At 45.7% G+C, this 19,636-nt stretch overlaps 4 protein-coding genes across 4 annotated transcripts; 1 reads left to right on the top strand and 3 right to left on the bottom strand.

Annotated features, from left to right (window-relative positions):
- Nucleotides 1-1,217: 1,217 nt before the first annotated feature.
- Nucleotides 1,218-5,927, bottom strand: tspan34b (tetraspanin 34b). The gene is made up of 8 exons (XM_076150110.1): nt 5,754-5,927; nt 3,955-4,032; nt 3,575-3,790; nt 3,156-3,230; nt 2,972-3,079; nt 2,756-2,893; nt 2,582-2,674; nt 1,218-2,230 (listed from the first exon to the last, which is right to left on the bottom strand). The coding sequence occupies exons 2-8, from the start codon at nt 4,009-4,011 to the stop codon at nt 2,171-2,173; spliced, it is 747 nt and encodes a 248-aa protein (XP_076006225.1). The 5' UTR covers nt 4,012-4,032; nt 5,754-5,927; the 3' UTR covers nt 1,218-2,170.
- A 1,257-nt stretch (nt 5,928-7,184) lies between these two features.
- Nucleotides 7,185-12,711, bottom strand: znf653 (zinc finger protein 653). Its single transcript, XM_076150131.1, has 10 exons — nt 12,221-12,711; nt 11,436-11,476; nt 10,835-11,173; nt 10,124-10,686; nt 9,783-9,963; nt 9,607-9,691; nt 9,391-9,508; nt 9,192-9,306; nt 9,004-9,103; nt 7,185-8,914 (listed from the first exon to the last, which is right to left on the bottom strand). The coding sequence occupies exons 1-10, from the start codon at nt 12,511-12,513 to the stop codon at nt 8,737-8,739; spliced, it is 2,013 nt and encodes a 670-aa protein (XP_076006246.1). The 5' UTR covers nt 12,514-12,711; the 3' UTR covers nt 7,185-8,736.
- A 40-nt stretch (nt 12,712-12,751) lies between these two features.
- Nucleotides 12,752-14,513, top strand: swsap1 (SWIM-type zinc finger 7 associated protein 1). Its single transcript, XM_076150132.1, has 2 exons — nt 12,752-13,095; nt 13,307-14,513. Exons 1-2 carry the CDS (start codon nt 12,829-12,831, stop codon nt 13,874-13,876), a joined length of 837 nt encoding a protein of 278 aa, XP_076006247.1. The 5' UTR covers nt 12,752-12,828; the 3' UTR covers nt 13,877-14,513.
- A 150-nt stretch (nt 14,514-14,663) lies between these two features.
- On the bottom strand, nt 14,664-18,813 carry epor (erythropoietin receptor). Its single transcript, XM_076150130.1, has 8 exons — nt 18,516-18,813; nt 18,271-18,409; nt 17,781-17,947; nt 17,185-17,336; nt 16,921-17,077; nt 16,753-16,840; nt 16,379-16,466; nt 14,664-16,253 (listed from the first exon to the last, which is right to left on the bottom strand). The coding sequence occupies exons 1-8, from the start codon at nt 18,613-18,615 to the stop codon at nt 15,519-15,521; spliced, it is 1,626 nt and encodes a 541-aa protein (XP_076006245.1). The 5' UTR covers nt 18,616-18,813; the 3' UTR covers nt 14,664-15,518.
- Nucleotides 18,814-19,636: the final 823 nt, after the last annotated feature.

Here is a 19,636-nt window from a genome sequence, read left to right as displayed (position 1 = left end):
ATCAGTTTGCTACTTGAATCTGCTTCTTAGGTAAGGAAAGCTTCAACCCACTATTATTATGTTACTTTTCACAGAAGAGTTTAGAATAATTTGAAAACCCTTTGTAGAGCAGTATTTGCTTATTTCATGTGATCACTCTGTGGCCTCTGCCACGAGTCAACTTTGCATAGATAGGGAACAAATATTTGGGCAAAGCCAAACCCCGTCTGTAAGCACATAGCGATCTCTTCCATAGTCTTTTCTGCTGCTCTCTCCTGCTGTAGGTGTCATTTGTGGAACAGGAAGTAAGACACGTTATGCAGAACGCTCTTGTTGGGCTGTAGCCTTGGCAGCTGCGTCTGCCTTTGCATTGACGTGTGAAACTCGATCTGTTTGTTAGTGTGAGTCATTGGGGAGCAGTACAGCCTCTAACAGTTCAGCCACCAGCCCATTGCGTGCCATCAGTACCTGCTACCACTGATTCAGGTAAAATGAAAAACAGTCCACTGGTCTATTCTTCTTTGTGGTGTCATTGTCATGTCGGGATGATTGAAAGGCTTTCTTAAGGTCAACAAATGGGTTTTCTGCTTGGTCAGTCCATGTTTTGCCTTTTGATGTGCAGTAGGTGCCTCTCCTCTCCATGGTTCACACCGGACAATGGTGCCTCCATCTCTGTTTAATGCTGGACCCATTGTTTACTGAATGATGTCATACCTCAAAAGGACATTACCTGTGTCTTTGTTTGTGGAATACTTTGAATAGCAGGTATGTGCTTGGGGGGGAGAGGGATTGGCCTTCTGCTGTGACCATATGGTTACCTGCTGCTTATCCCAGCGCTATTTACCTAAACTGGCCATGTGACCATTGTTAGCCAAATGTTGCAGTAGTGTCAGAGCGAGAGTTCCAAATTGACTGAAACTGAAGCATGGTGGAAATGACCTATGGACTTGTGTTCAGCACTACCTACCTACCTACCTACCTACCCACCTACCTACCTACCTACCTACCTACCTACCCACCTACCTACCTACCTACCTACCTACCTACCTATCTATCTATCTATCTATCTATCAATCTATCTATCTAACTTAGAAGCTAAATGATCCTTAATGTTTTCTGACAGTTGTCTGTTTTGAATGATTGCGTGGTTGTGAATGTAGTCGTCTCTATATTTCCTGTAAAGTTGTCCTATGTGGCTTGTGTGTGTAAAGCTTCCAAATGAGAGAGGAAAGCCGTCGTAAAACTATGGAGGTTTATTGTCAAATGAAAATATTGTACAACTGCAAAATATACAAAAACATAGAAATCTGCTTACATAGTCGAGGATTCGCAACACACTGAAAATGAAATTGCAGTTTGCCTTACTAGTCTTTCCCATAGACCGGTTTCATGTAAATGAGTATCATGATTGAAGTATTCTTGCTTATACACACTACATACTAAACTGCTTCAACTGGATATGAATTGACAACAAACACAAAACATGTCATAACGTAAAGACATTTACTTTCAAAAGCTCTGTTTGCTTCTTGACAGGAGAAACGTGTCTCTCTGCTCAGATAAGCGCCTAAGGTAAGCATGCGGGATAGAAACTCCACTAGATGGAGGGAGGAAGAGGAGCTCTCAGTTTGGTTACATACAATTTAGACATTTACAACCATATTATCAACTTTCAATCTTGTCAGACAAAAGAAATGGGCGTGGCCTACGCACTTTAATGCAACTGGAGCCAAGGAATCCAGAGAAGAAAATCATTTTGGTTGTCTTATAGTGCCGAAGGTATAGGACAAATTTAAAACCGCTTATTATAGCGCCGCCATCTGGTCAGTGAGTGTAACTGTTGTTTCCTCAGTAGTGGGGGTATTTTGGTGGTTGTAGCTTTAATGGTAATCATCATCATCATCATCATCATCATCATCATCATCATCATCATCATCATCCAAACAGTTCCTCTCTAATAATAATAAAACCCAGTCCAGAAACGAGTCCTTTGGTTTTCTAAGCTGTGGCTCTGTTTCTCCTTTTTCATACACATGGAATGCATTCAGCATCCAAACACACCAGACACATAAATACTTCCTTTAAATTCAGAAACTCTCTCTTGCTGTACATCCTTCATACATAATAAAGTAGGTGAGTTCAGGATGGCTCCAGGGTCCCAGTCCCTCCTCAGGGCCTTCTGTGTGTGCACTTATGCAATCTTTGATCCTATTTGGCAGTACAGCGTCATGGAGACCACCATGGCACAGATCTGAGGAAGAAGAGGGACATCCATGTTAGGTAGATGAGCAAATGTTAAGTCAAGCACAAGTACATATAAAAGGAAACAAAAGGATGAAATGTAGTCCTAGAGATAGTTTGCTCTGCTCTGATGAGATCACAACATTCTGTACCACATCACATTGGATCAGATTGCAATCTAATCCTTATCAAATATTATATAAGTGACATGTGCTCATCTACATATTACTCTTTGTCATTTGAGTCTTGACAATCTGCTGTCTTCAATAAAACATATTCAAACAAACGTAGGTCCCTTGTCGGAAAACAGCACACAGACTTTGCCTATTTGCCTGAATAAGGCTCAGAATGATCATCGTACCTCTAGGGCTGCGATTCCCAGAGCAACTCCTCCAATCACCACTATGTTGTCAGCAATCAGTGACCTCATCTTTGGGAAACAACCATGAATTGTCTGAAAAGGAAAGAATGAACACTTAGATGCAGGACAAACTCTCCTCCTGTGATCATACATGTGTGCTGTTCATCATCATACCAGGGTGGACAGAAAGGCTGTTGCTGAGTCACATGGCCCCATGGTTGCACAGCACTGTGGTGGATACTTCTCCAAGCTGTAGGTGTAGTATGGTGAGTCTGTGAAGTCGGTGTAGTTGTTGAATCCACAGCACTTCAGCTGTTGAGGGAACACAGAGAGTGGATGTGACACAGAGCTTCAGTGCTGAGGAGAGAACATGAGAGAGTGGACACCTACCCCGCTCATAGTGCTGTTCCACAGTCCAGTCACATCTGGATTCGCCCCAAAGTCTCTCTTGATGCTCTTCACCGCTTCTGCACCAAACTTCTTTATCAGGTCCTTTGCCTAAAGAGCACAGATTCACTTTCTAACCTCCACTTACTGATGGTTCCATACTGAGAAAGGTTCTTCACTCACTTACCAAGGGCTTGAAGACTAAAATCACCACTGCTCCAGCAACCTCTGCGATGAAGACCACCAAGACAATGATGAAGAACTGTTGGACAAAGAAGGAAACATTGACTAACTCCTGACAGATCAGATCCTAATGTAGCAGTGTGGACATCAAAGGAGGATCAGAGGCATTTTCCTTCATGTACGGAGCTCAGTGTTGCATTCAGCATCACACTGAACATCTATTCTAATCAAAGTCACAGCTGTCAATCACTGGGACCAGAGAGGAAACTCCCTACTCTGTTTGTTGCCTCTTTTGTCTTATGACTGTTGGAAAGTCAAATGCTGTGCAGTCATAAGCCGACTCCTGAAACCCGATCTAAGGCCCACAGTTCTGTCTCATGAGCATCAAAGAGCTCTATGTCCACAGAGCAGCAGAGAGCTCACCAGCATCAGCATACACCTGCTCTCTTTGACGGCTCCAAAGCAGCCCAGGAAGCCGATGATGAGCAGGATGGCTCCTATTGCGATCAGCAGGTAGCCCACGTTCAGGACCTGGCTCAGCCCCGCCGGTGCGTTGTCCAGGGCCTGGATCAAACCAAAGATGGAGCTACTGTCCACCTTCACCCAGATCCCAACAGCCAGAATGGCAGCACCTGCCAACTGGAGAGAGAGGCAGAGAGAAGAGTCTGACCTTAATACAGTGAGACCTGCTGGTGATCGACACAGACACAACAGCAAACATGTACAAGAAGCAAACGTATATCTGTGGCAAACGTGTTTTTATTTGGAATGATTTCTTATTAGATAGAACATTCTCTACTTACAAAGATGATGCCATTGAAGGCAAACATCATGACTTTGAGGAATCCAAAGCAGCCCATTCTCACTGCAGGTTGATCGACCTACAAAGAGAGAGAGAGAGAGGGAGAGAGAGAGAGAGAAGTGAAGTAATGACAGAGGTCATTGAGTTCTCTTGTGTTATTATGTTGCTTTATGTTGTACATAATCTATCATCATGTTGCCGTGGTTCCCTGAGTTTCACTACGTCATCACGTTGCCACTTAGGAGTCAAAAGAGCAGCGTGAGCTCGTTTCATGTCAGAGGTGTGAGCAGGGAAACACCTGCACCTTCACTCTCACCTTTGACCCTTTATCTTTCTCAAACACTCTTGAGTGCTTGTGCCTTTCATTCCCCATCAGAGGACATTTTCCTTCACTGCCCTGCAGCTTGGCTTTGTGTTGTTGGCAGTAATGGGAGGTGGGAGGTCATAAAGGAGGAAGCGCCTCACTGTATTCTCTCTCACTAAGCAAATACACAGGAGGGGCCAGAGGGATGCAAATAATGAGAGGAGAGAAACTCAGTCAATGTGATGTTTGTCTGCTTTATTCTAATAAAGAACCAAAAGAAATAAAAGAAACCAAAATGTCTATCTATTAAAGTGGAACAGAGTGAGGAGTGAGAAGGATGAAACGGCTCTAGAAACGTAAACATAGTGGCACTGCTTTATGTTTCCTCCTCACCGTACATGTTCCACTTGTTCCAGTTAGTTTAGCAAACAGCGTTCGACTAATATGAATCTTATGAACGTAATGGCATCATCAGTACTCATAACTCATTATCTAGTTCATCTTTGGCTCGTACAGTGGAGAAACAACAACAACAACAACAAGCTCCGCATGAAAGAACAATCTTGAACACAGCAGATCCTTCCTCTTTCATCTTTGCATAAGAAATACATTCAGTGTTTAGTGGAGCAAAACACACACACACACACACACACACACACACACACACACACACTAGCTTCTTAACATTACACCCCCCCCCCCCCCCCACAATTAAATGAAATACAGATAACAGGTGTGTGTGTGTGTGTGTGTGTGTTTGCAGACGAAACAATGCCCTTTGTGCCGCTCAACAAAACAAATTGTCACCCGACTGAACCAAACAACCTTGTGAGTCCCAGCAGACTTCTTCAGGAGAAAATGTGATAAAGACGTCCGGAACCAGATATCAGATAAACAAATGAAAGCAAGTTAAATGAATTCAAATGTATGTAAAGCAGTGTGTGTGTGGGCTGTTAGTGTGTAAGTTAATCATACATTCAGGGTCAGAGAGTAAAGACCAATTTGCCCTCAGAAACCTCAGAAACTCCCTCCTAAGCTTCTCCCACTTCCTGATGCTCCGCCATCTTCAACCATCACTTTAACAGCGAGTGTTCACCTGGTGATGTATTAACAAACCTGAGTCACATGCAGCCGACTAAAGGTCCAAACAACCAGTGAGGAAGAGCCACTGGGCCTCTTCTTCTCTATAAACACTGCACTCACATCAATGTATTTCCATCATCCCCAGCAGGTTACAAAGCTTCTGATTTGTCTCCGATTGTTCAGTCTCCATCAAAACATGAGCTGGATCTCAAAGGAAGCCATTGAGAGCACTAATTGCAGGCAGGAGCTCCGATCTCAGGAGACAAAGCATCACTGTTGAATCTCTCCCTATAGCTTGTCACACCACAGAAGCTAAACTAAGAGTCACCAAAACGCCACAACAAGTAACGACTCTACAACAACCCTCTGAATCCAAGATAGGAGTTCAATCTCTGTGAGTGATGCAGTTTTACCTGGAAGAGGAAGCCAGGTGAGGTTCAGCTGTGGAGTCTCTTCCTTCAGTCTGACGATGACTGAGAGCAGGAGAGGAGCCTGGAGATGATGGAGAGGATATTCAATATAGTTTAGATGCGAAGGAGCCTCTGATCAAGCAGTTCACTCATTCAACACTCATTTACAGTTGCCGGTTGGTTACAAATACAGGAAGACGAAGGAGGAGGAACAGGAGGGTGTGACCAAAGCAGAAGAGTTACTCACATCACCATGGAGCGAGCTGAGCTGAGCCCTGAGGGAGGGGGGGGAGAGAGAGAGAGAGAGAGAGAGAGAGAGAGAGAGAGAGAGAGAGAGAGAGAGAGAGAGAGAGAGAGAGAGAGAGAGAGAGAGAGAGAGAGAGAGAGAGAGAGAGAGAGAGAGAGAGAGAGAGAGAGAGAGAGAGCACCTGTCTGAAGTACTTCAATGTTACAGGGAAAATCCAGAAAGATGTATTACAGTCTGACTTCGTCTTTCGGCCAAGACACAATTTGTTTAGGCTTGTTCAGCCTTGGTGGGGGTATGCACTCTTCTGAGTGTGAATCTATTTTCAACAATGCTGAGAAACTGATTAGAGACATTTATAATCAACCAACTATGATTTAGAAATCATATTTTCACCTCCTAATCCAAACTTCACTCACATCTTTGTCTCTTTATGTAAACACTTAGGACACCATCTGTCCCACACTGAGACAGAGAGCGTCCCTCTGTCCTTCAGTGACTAACTGTCTTCATACTTTAAGGTTTTTTGTGCTTTTTCTTCATGCACGCCCACACGTAGCCCCACACACACACACACACACACACACACTCTCTCTCTACATTACGCAATTCACTGCATTTCATGAACCACTTGTGTCAAACAAATGTCTTCAAGAAATCACAGGTAGAATGCAAATGTGTCACACTCACATATTTGAGTGAGGAATGGTGAATGAAACTGACAGCAAAGACAAAAGTGCATTGGTTAATAAACTCAAACAGAAACTCCATCAAGAGCTCAACCACTCCCCTCGCTCACACAGTAGGAGAGAGGGTCCACTCCCCTCAGAACTACACAGAGCAGTAAACAAAACCTTCCCTGAAAGAACATTAAGACTGATTTGGAAGAATGAATGAAGAACAACCAACCAGAGAATGACCAGAACATCCAGCAGGCTGATGGAACAACGTTTAGAGATGTTAGGATGATGCTGATCACAGTGAGATCGATGGAGCCCGGGAGTCTAACCTGACTCTGCTGGAGACCCAAGTTTAATGTCTAACATGGGTCACAGAGCGAGCACTGCCCCCCTGTGGTCAGAATCAATACCTGCATCACTCTGTATTTCAGATTCTAACTACTGGATATTTGTAACCTTCATACTCAGCGTTTGTACAAATGAACGCAGGACTCCAATGTTTATTTCCTGTGTAAAAATAGTTTGAAGCACCACTTTTATTTTGTTGTGAAAAAAACTGAATTTCAGTAACAAGATGTCAGAGGATCACAACATTAATTAAATGCATTCAGCATCACAACAAATGTTTAGAGTAGATACATCTATATATAATAATTTTACTTTGTTTGGTTTCATTTTCTAAGATGGCAGTTGAGTGATGGATTCAGGGTGACAGCAAAATCATATAATAATAATGTGTCATTGACGAACTAATCAAACCATTCTCATGCGAACAAGAAGAGATTAAACTAAAAATAAGATCCGGACAGGAAGTAGCAAGACACGAGCAGATGAGGTGACATAAAGTCTTGAGGTACTTGTTGATTTATTTTTAAACCATTGTAAATAATAATAATGGATGATTCTAAGCGTGGCCGCCGTTATCTAACAAGAAATCCAATATTTAAATCCTACACCTTGTTCTTCTGTTGGACTCTATTCTCTTCCCTCCGTTCCCTTCATCTGCGGCTCCTTCTGTTCGGCAGACTAGACTCAGCGGCGGCGTATTGCTGCCCCCCTCAGGCTGAGAGCAGTATTGCTTCAGTAGTTTCTTTCCGCCTATTTTCACGAGGATAAACTCAGATATCGCTTTACTTTGCATAGTCAGCTGTTCTGCCTCCTTTCCTTAAGTCTCCCCACAGATGTTCCACATTTCAACCTGAGAAGTCCACATCTCTATGACAAAACACCTTCACATATAAGCATGAATATAGCACACACACACACACACTGTGCAATTATTAAAGAGGACTTATATCGTATAACTATAAACCTTTCACTTCCAAATCCTAACACTAGACACTTACATCATACTCTATGTCCAACACTGTTATTTAAGGACAAACCCTTATAACACTTTTCACACCTGTCCTTCATGCACACCCACACACACTCACACTGTACACACCCCAGAGGACGTTATGCAAGAGGCGGAAAATGTCTAAAACTACTGTCTTTGAAAATCCGATGTACTACAGGAATCTGTCACATTCACAGATTGGAGTGTCACAGGAAAATGAAACGGACAGCAAAGTGACATCAAAGTGCATTGGTTTAAAAAGTCAAAACTAAACCTCCATTAGGTGGGAGCCGGAGCTGTCCACTGGCTCACACAGCAGGAGAGAGAGGGAGAGAGAGGGTCCAGCTCCCTGAGATCTCCTCTCATGACTCTGGCTTCTGTCTGAGGCCGCACACTGGGATAGAGACGACAGGTGAAGAGTAACAAGTCAGGTCTGGTTTGATCTCCATTCGTGTTTTCAGAGCAAAACAACAACGACAGCAGCGTTGAGTCTGGTTTCAACCCTTGCGTCATCACAGCCAGGCAGCAACAGGACGTTATGTGTTGCTGCTCATGTCAAGAGAACCAAGCTTTCTTTCTGGCCCAGCTGTGTTCAAAGCCTCCCGTGAGTCACAGCTCGTGTCCGGCACAGCTGTGGACCCATGAGAGCACAAGCTTGTCTCTGTGTGTGGGCGAGGCTCCTGTCCATGGAGTCACAGGTCCTGTCCGTAGAGTCACAGCCCCTCAGGTGGCCTGCTTGTCTGGGTGACTCTTTAACTTGTGGAATTTAACGCTGTCCAACCTCTCGAACCTCTTGCCGCAGAACTCGCAGGTGAAGTTGTAGTGAGCCTCTGGCATGTGCTTCTTCATGTGCCAGTTCAGGGAGGCTCGCTGTCGACACTGATAACCACAGATCTCACACCTGAGGAGGAGGAGAGGAAAGAGAAACCACTGAAGCTCCTGTAGACGATTGGACATGTGTTGTGTTACTCACAGAGGTGTGTTACTCACTGAAGAGGAGTTTCCCCTGTGTGCGTCCTCCTGTGAACCTCCAGATGATTCTTACGCTTAAATGATTTCCCGCACGTCTCACAGATGAAATCTCGGACCCCTGTGTGTGGAGAGATTCTGTTACGTTTGGGAGACTTGGACGCAGAGACGGCGGCGGCAGGAGGAGGAGTGTCCCTGTGAAGCCTCACCTGAGTGGATGATCATGTGGCGATGCAGGTGGTTTGACAGGTAGAACTTCTTCCCACAGCCTGGATGGGGACAGACCTTGGTTCGGCCTTTCCTATGGACAAGGTTCACGTGATTCTACAACAAGAGGAGGAATACGATTATCGTTTAGCAGCTGCTGAAGAAGGTGAAATGTGTGAAAGTGAAGGTGTTTGTCTTTGCCTGAAAGCTGCTGATAGCCACATAGACCTGACTGCAGCCTTCATACGGACAGTGGAACATCTTGAGCATCCCGTCAGCCTCGATGACCGGGCCTCGTCTGTTTCTCTTTGACCTCACACTGCAAACACAGAGACAGCAGGACTCAAATCCACTCTCTCCAAAAGGCCTGCCTCAGTTCTGTCAGACTGGTATTCACTCAGTGTGCAGGACACACACCTGCTCAGGCTCCTCTGCAGGTCTCTCTCATTACTCATCTCCAGAGGGTCCATGGTGGGCTGCAGCAACTGTTTCTCACTCAAACCTGTGCAGAGGAAGACTCTCTGTTAGATAAACAAGCATAAAGGCAAACCTAACATTAAAGGTTGATCTTAGATAGTTCTCTCCATCCTCACCTGTGATGGAGTCTTCCTCCTCGGCCGTGCTGAGCTCCAGGTCCGTCTGGCACATCTGGTTGTAGGTCACCCCCCCGATGACGGTGCAGGTGACCTCCTCCACGTCTCCTCCCCCTCTGGTGTTGAGCTGGATGCCCTCTGAGGCCAGAGCTTCATAGCTGGGGCCCGTTATGATGATTAACTGGGAAGGACAGCAGGGCACATCAAGCTACAACTCAAACTGTTCTACACCTAAACATCTAGTTCTCTATAACACATGGATACGATGAGTAGTTTGATTAAAGAAGCACAACAGGCTGGTTATGTTCTGTGTCACCTCTGCAGACGCCTGCTTTGTCTACCTGTGAGCCTTCTAACGCCGACCTTTGGCCTGGAATGTCACAGCTGGTCACCACTGTCTGCAGAGTCTGAGGGTTGAACATCTCTCCTTGCTCTGACTCCTGTATGGGCGGAGGGACTGAGAGCTCAGGGTGGGAGTCAGAGCCGACGGAGTCACTCAGGCTGTGGGACAGTGCACAGTCCTCCTCTGCCTCCGTCTCTAGTTTGTGGGATAAGGATCCGGTCACAGTGATGCACTCATAACCCTCTAAGATCGGTTCCATCTCCTCCTCCTCCTCTCCCAGCGATCTCTCTCTTTGTCCTCCTTCCTCTTCATCTCCGCCCTGCCTCAGATCCTCAGCGTCCTCCTCTGAGGCGGACTCTCTGACTGAGTGAAACGCTGCTTCGCTTGTGTCTTCCTCTCCTTCCATTACCATCTCCACCTCCCAGCAGACGGGCTGCTCCGTCAGTGTGTCGTCCCTGGGAGGAGCGTCCTCACCTGCTGGGTGCTCCTCAGCTGTGGCCTCTTTTGTGGGCTCCATCCTTTCATGTTCAATCACACCGTTCTTCACATTTTCTTTCAAATCTAGAGAAAACAAACAAATAAAAACTATTAGAAAATTGTTACCATCAAAATGCTGATAATGTGTCACAGTCAAGGAGTCAAAGTTGGCCAGGAGTCTAAGAAAGCGAGTCAAGCCAACAATCAAACGATCTCCCATGATCCTCTGCACCTTTCAAGTGTCTGTGAGCATCTCTCCTTCTCTTCCTGCTCACATGACTCTTAGGCCCTGCTGTGTCCATCTTGGCAGCTTCTTCTTCTTCTTCTTCTTCTACTTCTTCATCACCCTCTCCATTCATCCCCCCTTCATCCTCAGAGTCACTTCCCTCCCACAGTGGTGAAAACAGGTACTGCACAAATGAGTGGTTAGCGTCACATTGCCAGATAGCTGCGGTGGAAGACTTGGGCTGGGGCTCCAGCGCTCTGAGCTGGGGCTCATGGGGACAGGAGCCAGAGTGCTCCTGGTACCAACACACCAGGCTCTGCAGGCTGGACACACACTCCTTCCTCCCTGAGAAACAACAACAACACAAGACAAACAGGAAAACAAACAGCTGAGTGACCAATCTGTGTATGAATCTGGTTCATCACATTGAACTCTTTCCATCTTTCTGAACAAGCATGGATCTTTTGACGGATGCAGTTGTTTGTGTTTGCTTCAATAGACTCACAGCTCTGTGCACAATAAGAGGGAACATAGTAGAGATAGATGGATGACCTCACATAAGATCAGCTATCTATCAAACCCCAGTGTGTTCAGAGACAACACTCACCTTTTTTCTGTTTTACTGACAACTCAGGGCTGTTCTTCTTCCTGGAAAACACAGTTACAAAACAAGAGCTTTATTTTCCAGCTTTATTTGCCGAGGAACACAAGCAGGGAAACACTGAAATCCAGGCAGAACAACACAGTTTGAGACAGAGTGGCATGCTGCCAGCAGGAACACAGACGATACAAGCACAAATAGGCTCAGGGCTGAAATTCAAAACAAATAAAAACTACATAAAAGTAAGACAAGATCAAAAACCAAGAACTTTATAATAAAGGTGCAAAGAATCATTTAATGGTGTGTGGTTGCTTGGGGTATGTGGGGAATGACATCACTACCCCCCACCAACACAAGAGTTGAAGAATACTACAACCCTTAGTTTGGCATAAAAATGTTCCACTTTAATTTAGGTGAATCTTTATTTGATATACAGGTAAATGACGTCAGTGCTGTTAGGCATAAAGCCCCATTTGCCTCAAACAGAAGAGACAGGTGAGTTCTTCGACGGTCCCTAACAGCCGGTGTCCTCAGAGAGCAGAGTGATGTCCTCAGCCAGGTACTCTGAGGCTTCAGAGGACAATAACGTTGAATGTCTTCACTTTAAATGTCGTATTACCTTCCTCACCACATTGTGAGAGATAAATCATTTGTGCTTTTAGAATGTTTGGCTTGTGAGTTCTTCATTCCTGATGTCGGCGCATATTGACATTGTTATCACACTAAAGCAGAGCAATGCCTCTAATGTAACTTCACCATTGTGTTGTTATATGGATGACAGTTTGTCCTACCCGCAGTATTTCTGTTGGTACGCCTCCCCGTAGGTGGAGTTGAGCAGGATGAGGTACTCCGCCAGCCCGGCATCACTCAGGCTGGTTCGCCGCCGGAGCTCACTCCACAGCTTGTGAGACTCCCCCAGATAAACTCTCCTAACGTCGTACTTCTTTCGGGATTCAAGGCGTCTCTGTGCCCGGTCCGAGTCCGTAAGCCTGGGCCGTCCCCTGCAGCGCCTCAGAGACCCTTTCTCCTGCTCCTCGACGTCTGGGTCCACAGAGACCCCCAACTCAGCCGAGCCGTCCGCCATCTTGGCTGCTACAGCTGTTATTATGATTAAGCTCGGGAAGTTTGTCAGAGCCAACAGGAAGCGCGGGTAAAAGCGACTATTCTGCCTGCCAAGACACACATCACAAACTTGTACACCTTTTCTTCAACTTCCGGAACAGACTAAGATCACGTAGGACAACATAAACAGTAGAGAATCCACTGTGCAGTTCTTAAAGCTGGGTCGGAAACTATAGTGACAGAAACTAGTTTCACCCGGACTGCAATAACACGAGCACATGTGTGCAACATGTAAACAAACACGGGGAGCAACGAAGTCAATTAACATCGATCAGTGATGGCTGATGTTCTGACGTTTTTGTTTAGGAGCCTTGTGTCTCAAACTGGTGCAACAAATGATTATAAAGTAATTCCTCCATCGCCAGCAGCACGCAGCACGCTGGTAGTAGGTGACGGCAGCATGAGCCGCTCGCTACTGCTGCTGTCTGCGGTCTCTGCTGCCTCGGACATGGACATGAAGGTGTTCTTCTTCACACAAACGCAGATCCAGAAGCTCCCAGCTCCTCTTCACAACTGCGAGAACCGCAGCCCGGAGGGTCTAAAGGTAGCCTTCCTCTTCCATCATGCAATATAGATTATGCTTTTTCGATATTGTATATAATTTTAAATTGAGTAGGATGCTCCGTTTGAACACAATTCCAATTACTGGACTTTTGCATATTTGCTCACCCAAATCTGTCCCACTGAACTCTGTATTGACTTGTGTTGGTTCTGATCTTCTGTTTATCTTTTATTATTTCTTTTCACTTTTGTAGAAAATAAAGTTTTGCTACCCCAGGACAGTGCATGAGCTGCTCCAGCAGGTGTCCAGCCTTCAGGAGCCAGCCAACATGTCGCCCACGGCTCCGTCCCTGATCATAGTGGACGGGTTGGAGGGCTACCTGCGCGGTGCTGGAGACAGCAGCCACACTAGATCCCAATCAGGAGAGTTGTCATGTGCTGCACACGTGTCCTCACTGTTATGGGACACAGCTGCATTTTTCACACAAGTCCTTGAACAACGTGCACCGAGCCTGGCCCCCTGCCGTGTCATCGCTTCTTTCCAGCCAGAGGTAGACACGGGGCAGACAAGTGGGGAGCCTTCATCTCCAGATCCTATTCTTGATGTCCTTGATCGGTATTTCCAGGTGTGTTGCACTCTGGAGCGAGACAGAAGCTATGGTGCTGTAGCAGCAGGACTGCAGGAGGAGGTGTGGCACATCAACCTCTCTGCTATCAGAGAAGACTCTGGCCCTGAAGCTGCTGTGGACACTCAGTCTGCCGGAGCTCAGGAGTGGGAGTTACTAATTTTTCCTGATGGCTTAATGGAGTTCAAGGTAGTTTGAAAATGCCTGTATGTAAGACTTTTGTACACAAACTGATCTATATCCTCAGGGAGCCTTTCTGCTCTGTACACATACTGGTTTGTAGTACTGTCACTCACATATGTGAGATGTTTAAGGGCTTTGACAAATGTTCGGAGCAAATTCTATTGTTGTGACTAAATTAATATTTCACTGGCTTTCATTGATTTAGTAACACAGTTGTTGCTTTTGCTTGAACCTGCCCAACCCCTCTGCTCCAGTGTTGTGTGATCAAGCAGCCCTTCAGTGAGCCTTGTTGCCTCATCACTTCTCAATGGACTCTATAACAAGGTGCCAAAGAAGCGTGGAAGCAAACACTCGTCTTCTGAATCCAGCTCAAAGCACCACAACGCATGTGGATTGTGTTCAATGAGTTTATTGTAAACATACATTTGACAAGTTTAACACTAAATATACTGTATGGAGACTGACAAAGGAATTTCATGGTCTTGATTAAGGAAACTGGTAGGAATGCATTTTAGACCTTACTTTTAGATATGAAACTATCACAGTAAAAGTAAAACATCTAAGTATTTTTTATAAATTAGATAAAATATTGACCCTTTTTCTGACCTGTAAATAAACTGGTACCTCAGTCAGGCTGTGATATTGTGATCTGCTGTGATTCTGTTCTGTGATACTCTTTTCTGATTCTGTTATGTCTTGCTTACAAGTCGGTGGGAGGAGGTGTTCAATGTTAAAAGAAGAAAAACTCCATTAAAACACTTTGAATATTAATTTGTCATTTGAAGCCACTAAAGCCCAAACAAGAAAAACTCCAGCAATAATTTTCAGTTTAATCTAAAACGTTTCACCAAAATGTTTTGGTTTAGAAAGATAAAGTAGATATTTACACACAACTCTTTAGATGGCAACACTGACAAAAGCTTAAATCATTACCAATACCAGCAACTACAATCTCTTGATTATGAATATGGCCTTAACACTCTCATGATCTACTACAGTAGCTACTTTGATTGGTTGCAGGGGAAATGCCACAATTGAGCAATGAGATCAACAAAACCAACAAGATATTATTTACAAATACAGCAAGATTCTTCAACTGTTGAGGAAAAGACAGAATGGATGCAGGATCAATGAGTATGTGGTTAAATGTGTTTCCGGTCATTTGGCGCACTTATTGTCCCTGTCCCTCCATTTCAGGGTGTCATGAACTGTCCATCCAATAAAACAGTTTTAATACCTGCTCACAATTTAGCAAATGACAATGATAATCATTGCGTCATTTCACTAGAAAAACAAAAGTTTGCTTAGCTCTGATACGAAGTCCCTTCTGAAATATGTTTTCATGGAAAGCTAACGATCTGATCGGCAGGAAATGATTCTAATAGACATTTACATTGAATATCTGTGTTTCTGTAAACCATTGTTGCCGTTTCCATGTAGTGACAGTGTCCTGTACAAATTAGGGCTTGGAGGGAAACATGAGCGACGCGAGGAACATCCAGCAGATTCTCCCTCCAGTCCCTTATCTTACTCTGAGGTTGCTTTCCTCTTTACGGTGTATTTGCGTCAACAGTTGATGAGGAGTATCCCTATTTGACTGAATATCTAAATCTCATCAGCCTTAGTCCGTTTACAGCCAGTTCAGGTCAGCTCCTTCTCAGCAGCCATTGTGAACCGGATGCTTTCTTGTCACGAAGGGTCTTCTGTGAGCGGGGATGTCATTAGCGTAGATAACCACATCCCCAATGTCCTCTACTCGATTGGAACTCATGGGGCTGTAATCCATAGATACTCCAGAGTCTGTGACGGCCATGTAGGCATACGCGGGGGACGTGGGCGGCCAGGTATGGTTAGGGAACTCAAAACTGGACTGGGTTGAGAGCCTGCCCGACGCCGAGCTGTGCTGTGCAGAGCCCAGGTCAGAGTGAGACTCGTACAATTCTGTTCCTCCGGAGGCAAAAAGCACCTCCAGGGGCAAGGTCTCCTCCAGTGTGTCCTCTAAGTGCTCATCCTCGCTGTGGTTGTTGCCACTGAGGGTGACGTAGGCATCTTGAGACTCCAACAGAGAGGATCGAGAGCATGGGACACCCTGGTGGAGCTCCCGTAAGTGACCCATCAGCCAGTGTTCATGAGGGGCTTCAGTCCATTCCTCCTCCACAGCTGAATGTACTGCTGAATCTACTCCCCTCAGCATCTTTCCCTCTTCTGTTTCTTCCTGGTTTTCCTTTCTTTCTGTGGTTAATGCTGCAGAGGCCTTTGGTGGCAGCGGTGGCGTGGGCAGTGAGGGCCGCACACTGAACTCTGACAGGACTTCTAGAGCAGATGGACACTCCTCTGAGTGCAGGAAAGCTGGAGTCAACCACAATCCTCCATTAGTTTGGCCAAGCCACCCCTGTACACAAACGCAAGACGGCATTCAGCAAACTTGATGAAGAGAATTTTTCTTTAATGGAAGACACACAAATGGCAACTGGCATGGGCACAGTTTAATCTAAACCATATGAGACCTTCTCTCACCTGAAAGTCTCCGCCGTGAACACTAAACAGGCCTTGGAACTTGCTCTCAGGGTTTGGAATTGCAGGCCAAACCTTATTCATAAGGAATCTGAAAGCAGCACAGACACACAAACATGTTGGTTCGCCATCATCCAGGTCATTGCATATGGCAGTAGGAGTTCAAGCCATCTGGACGTCTCACCCTTCTTCAGTTCTGTGTCAGTTATGGGCAGCACATCAGCAACAACCCTCACATAGCTCCCATGTGACTCAACAGTCAGAAGGACTCAAGAGGATTCTGCTTACTGCACACAAATTACTCAGAACTGAACAAAGCACCTAGATAACAAGTCCAGCTGGATACAAACTAAAGCTGTTTCTGAGTGTGTGTGTACCTGCGATGGGACAGGAGCACAGCGAGTGACAGCACAGTGAGGATGAATGAAATGACGAGACTCAAGGACACAATCAGCAGGTCAAGAACTAGAGGAGACAACAGAACGTTATAAACAAACAAAGGATACCTAAGAAAACAACAAATCCTGTGAGTGATGAACATCCACCTGCAGGCGGTGTTTCCATAAACACAGTGTCGCTCCAGGCGCTCCAGTACCCGCTGTAGCTAACCCCATCCAGTTTCACACGGACCCGAACCTTGTACTTTGTTCCTGGCTGCAGGCCTCTGAGGATCAACTCTGAGCTGGAATGGACCTCTTCTACCTAAAACAAGTCCAAAGTTCAGACAAACATGCTTCCTGAAACCTTTCTTCCCCTCTAACATGTCATCCAGGTCAGTACAGTATGACGTCCAACACATTCTGCCCTACCTGTCCAAAGCGGCTGTCCTCCGGAGCGTAGCTGACCTGGTACATCATGCTGTCGTCCATGTACTTGAGCACCGGAGGCAACCAGCTCACGCTCAGCTGGCCCTGCTGACCCGTGGTGTTCACCATCACATTAGCAGGAGGGTCCAGCAGGACTGTGAGACACACACACACACACACACACACACAGAAGGGGCAGTCTGTTAAAAATTCGTTTCAAAGATATCAAGGAACAGAAGTCACCACACCCCAGGACACTGCTGCAGTAGATTTACACACACATGATGCAACTGGACATTTTATTTCAGAGGTGGAAAGAACCAAAGAACAAGCTGACTGTTGTACTCGGGTACAGTTTTAGATCCTTGTATCTTACTTGAGTATTTCCTGTAACCGTGTAAACCTATGAGTAGCACTACCTAGAGTCACCTCACATATTTATAGCTACACTCTTAACTTGAAGATTCTGTGTGGAAGACTGAATGGAAAACACATCTCCTTCACATATGATGAAATGTAGATAGAATGGAATTGAACTTGGAGGAACACAGCATCGATATGTCATCTTCTCTCTTCATTGTGACAAAGAGATCACTTACATAGAAGCTCCACCAGGAGACTGCGGTTGAGGATTAGTTTTCCATCTCGATGAACATTGATGTTCATTGGCACAAACATCTGGGGGTTGTTCAGATGACAGACAAACAGCCTCTTGTTCCCGGCTGCAGGGAAGCTTTTCAGCGGACAACTGCTGCTTTCTCTACTTCTGCTCAGGAGGACAGAGACACCGCAGGTTTAGAGAAGTGATAGTTCTGCTGTCACAAAGACTTTCACACATCTTTATACCCTGCCAGGTCAGAGTTCGGAGGTAGATGTCTAATGTTTAGCTTGTCTTTGTTTTCTGTGCTTTCAAAAATCAGAAACTAGTCCTTGTGTGTGAACATCAGGAAAGGACCCTACTGCATTAGCTTTCATACATGTTCTAATTAAAAGCTGGAACTATAAAGAAAGAACAGAACCATGGCTGGTGGTCTCACACACACACACACACACACACACACACACACACTGCCCATGTGTGTAACCTACTCGTAGGTGTATGATGTGAAGTTGTACTGAACCACAGCCCCGGCCCTCGCCTCATCTTCCTCCCAGAAGCAGGTGAAGTTTTTTCTACTTTCAGTAAAGCACTTGGGGTTCTCTGGCTCCTGCTGCAGCAGCATGGACACTGAGACAGTGCAGACAGGCAGGTCACCATCAGGTAGAAGCTTTATTAGACTGTATTAGGGATGAATTATTTTTTTGTTATTACATTTTAAAAGGTGTTATCCTACCTTTCTTCTCGAAATCCTGTGCGCCCTTGACGGAGGAAGCAGTGAACATGGCGCAGAATAAGAGACAACCCAACACCCGGTTCAGGTGATCATATGTCATCCTTTTGTCTTTTCTGTGGACACAGAGACTTGGGCCTGCTGTTGTCCGCCTGCATCACTGGAGTCCAAACCTGTCCTAACCCTGAGTTGAGCGCCTCTCTCTCTCTCGGGATCGGCTTGTTTTGTTGTTGAGATGTCGTGGATAGTGCGGCGCGGTTAGACGCGCCTGCTTGGGAGCGATAAGGTGGCCGAGCTGTTTACTTTCTGTAAAAGTCAGCGAAGAAGAAGAGGTGGGGCAAAAGTGGAGCTGCACAACTTTTACTCTCTTGTCGATGGGCGGGAATTTGCATTCATTGATGTCTGTGAGCTGCAGCTTACGAATACGAAGCCATGCGTAATGATGGGAAATGTGGCGTGCGTAAAAGTCAGGAAATTGGATGGATAGATGGATGGATGGATGGATGGATGGATGGATGGATGAAGGGGTGGATGGATGGATGGACGGACGGATGGATGGGCGGATGGTCAGCAAGTGTTGCTCCATCTGCACACATGAGTCTCCCCATGTGCGCCAGAGCAGCAGAAACCACAGAACACACCTCAGCGCCAGAAACGGTTTCTTATCTCCAGTCGGCACCTGCATGTTTTCTTCTCGTGACCTGCCTTATCAGCGCTGCAGACACTCCTGCTTCTTGCACCACGATGCATAACCTTGGCAACCCGTCCACGTCATGTTCAATGAATCCCGTCGCTCGTTTACATCATGTTGAGAGCTGACAGGTACATCTGGATGTCAGTCAGAGCCGCAGTTATGCTCAGGAAAGTTGGATTTCGTCCTCATGATGTTGTTGTCCGGTTCAGTTCCAGCTCAGTGCGCTTCAGCTCCGTGTGTTGAGACGTTTCAGTGTCTGAGTTGTTCTGAGTTGACTTTATTTGCGGCTTACTGGCTGTGTTGACAGGAAAGAGGGTGAGGAAATCTGTGTAGTTGTGGAGGACAGAGGCAGTGAGGTGGTTTCTCTGGATCCTTAGATAAAACAGAACAAAAGCCTTAGACGCGGGTTCATGCTGTGGGGTCGGGAGGG

This window comes from Genypterus blacodes, unplaced genomic scaffold, assembly GCF_046128005.1.
Source record: "Genypterus blacodes isolate CSIRO-AG114 ecotype Tasmania unplaced genomic scaffold, CSIRO-AGI_Gbla_v1 ptg000051l_1, whole genome shotgun sequence".
NCBI classification, from domain to species: Eukaryota; Metazoa; Chordata; class Actinopteri; order Ophidiiformes; family Ophidiidae; genus Genypterus; species Genypterus blacodes.
This window is presented reverse-complemented; position numbering and strand designations above follow the sequence as displayed.

What these genes read in the sequence shown, in the direction of transcription:
- tspan34b (XM_076150110.1), bottom strand. Translation starts at nt 4,011, where the DNA reads ATGGGCTGCTTTGGATTCCTCAAAGTCATGATGTTTGCCTTCAATGGC. An exon ending in GCAGGTGTATGCTGATGCTG is followed by an intron (nt 3,231 to 3,574) that starts GTGAGCTCTCTG and finishes TTTGTCCAACAG; the next exon opens with TTCTTCATCATTGTCTTGGT. An exon ending in GGAACAGCACTATGAGCGGG is followed by an intron (nt 2,894 to 2,971) that starts GTAGGTGTCCAC and finishes TTCCCTCAACAG; the next exon opens with CTGAAGTGCTGTGGATTCAA.
- znf653 (XM_076150131.1), bottom strand. Translation starts at nt 12,513, where the DNA reads ATGGCGGACGGCTCGGCTGAGTTGGGGGTCTCTGTGGACCCAGACGTC. An exon ending in TACCAACAGAAATACTGCGG is followed by an intron (nt 11,477 to 12,220) that starts GTAGGACAAACT and finishes TGTGTTTTCCAG; the next exon opens with GAAGAAGAACAGCCCTGAGT. An exon ending in CTGCAGAGGAGCCTGAGCAG is followed by an intron (nt 9,509 to 9,606) that starts GTGTGTGTCCTG and finishes CTGTGTTTGCAG; the next exon opens with TGTGAGGTCAAAGAGAAACA.
- swsap1 (XM_076150132.1), top strand. Translation starts at nt 12,829, where the DNA reads ATGGCTGATGTTCTGACGTTTTTGTTTAGGAGCCTTGTGTCTCAAACT. An exon ending in GCAGCCCGGAGGGTCTAAAG is followed by an intron (nt 13,096 to 13,306) that starts GTAGCCTTCCTC and finishes TCACTTTTGTAG; the next exon opens with AAAATAAAGTTTTGCTACCC.
- epor (XM_076150130.1), bottom strand. Translation starts at nt 18,615, where the DNA reads ATGACATATGATCACCTGAACCGGGTGTTGGGTTGTCTCTTATTCTGC. An exon ending in TTCACATCATACACCTACGA is followed by an intron (nt 17,948 to 18,270) that starts GTAGGTTACACA and finishes CCTCCTGAGCAG; the next exon opens with AAGTAGAGAAAGCAGCAGTT. An exon ending in GTGCTCCTGTCCCATCGCAG is followed by an intron (nt 16,467 to 16,752) that starts GTACACACACAC and finishes TGCTGCTTTCAG; the next exon opens with ATTCCTTATGAATAAGGTTT.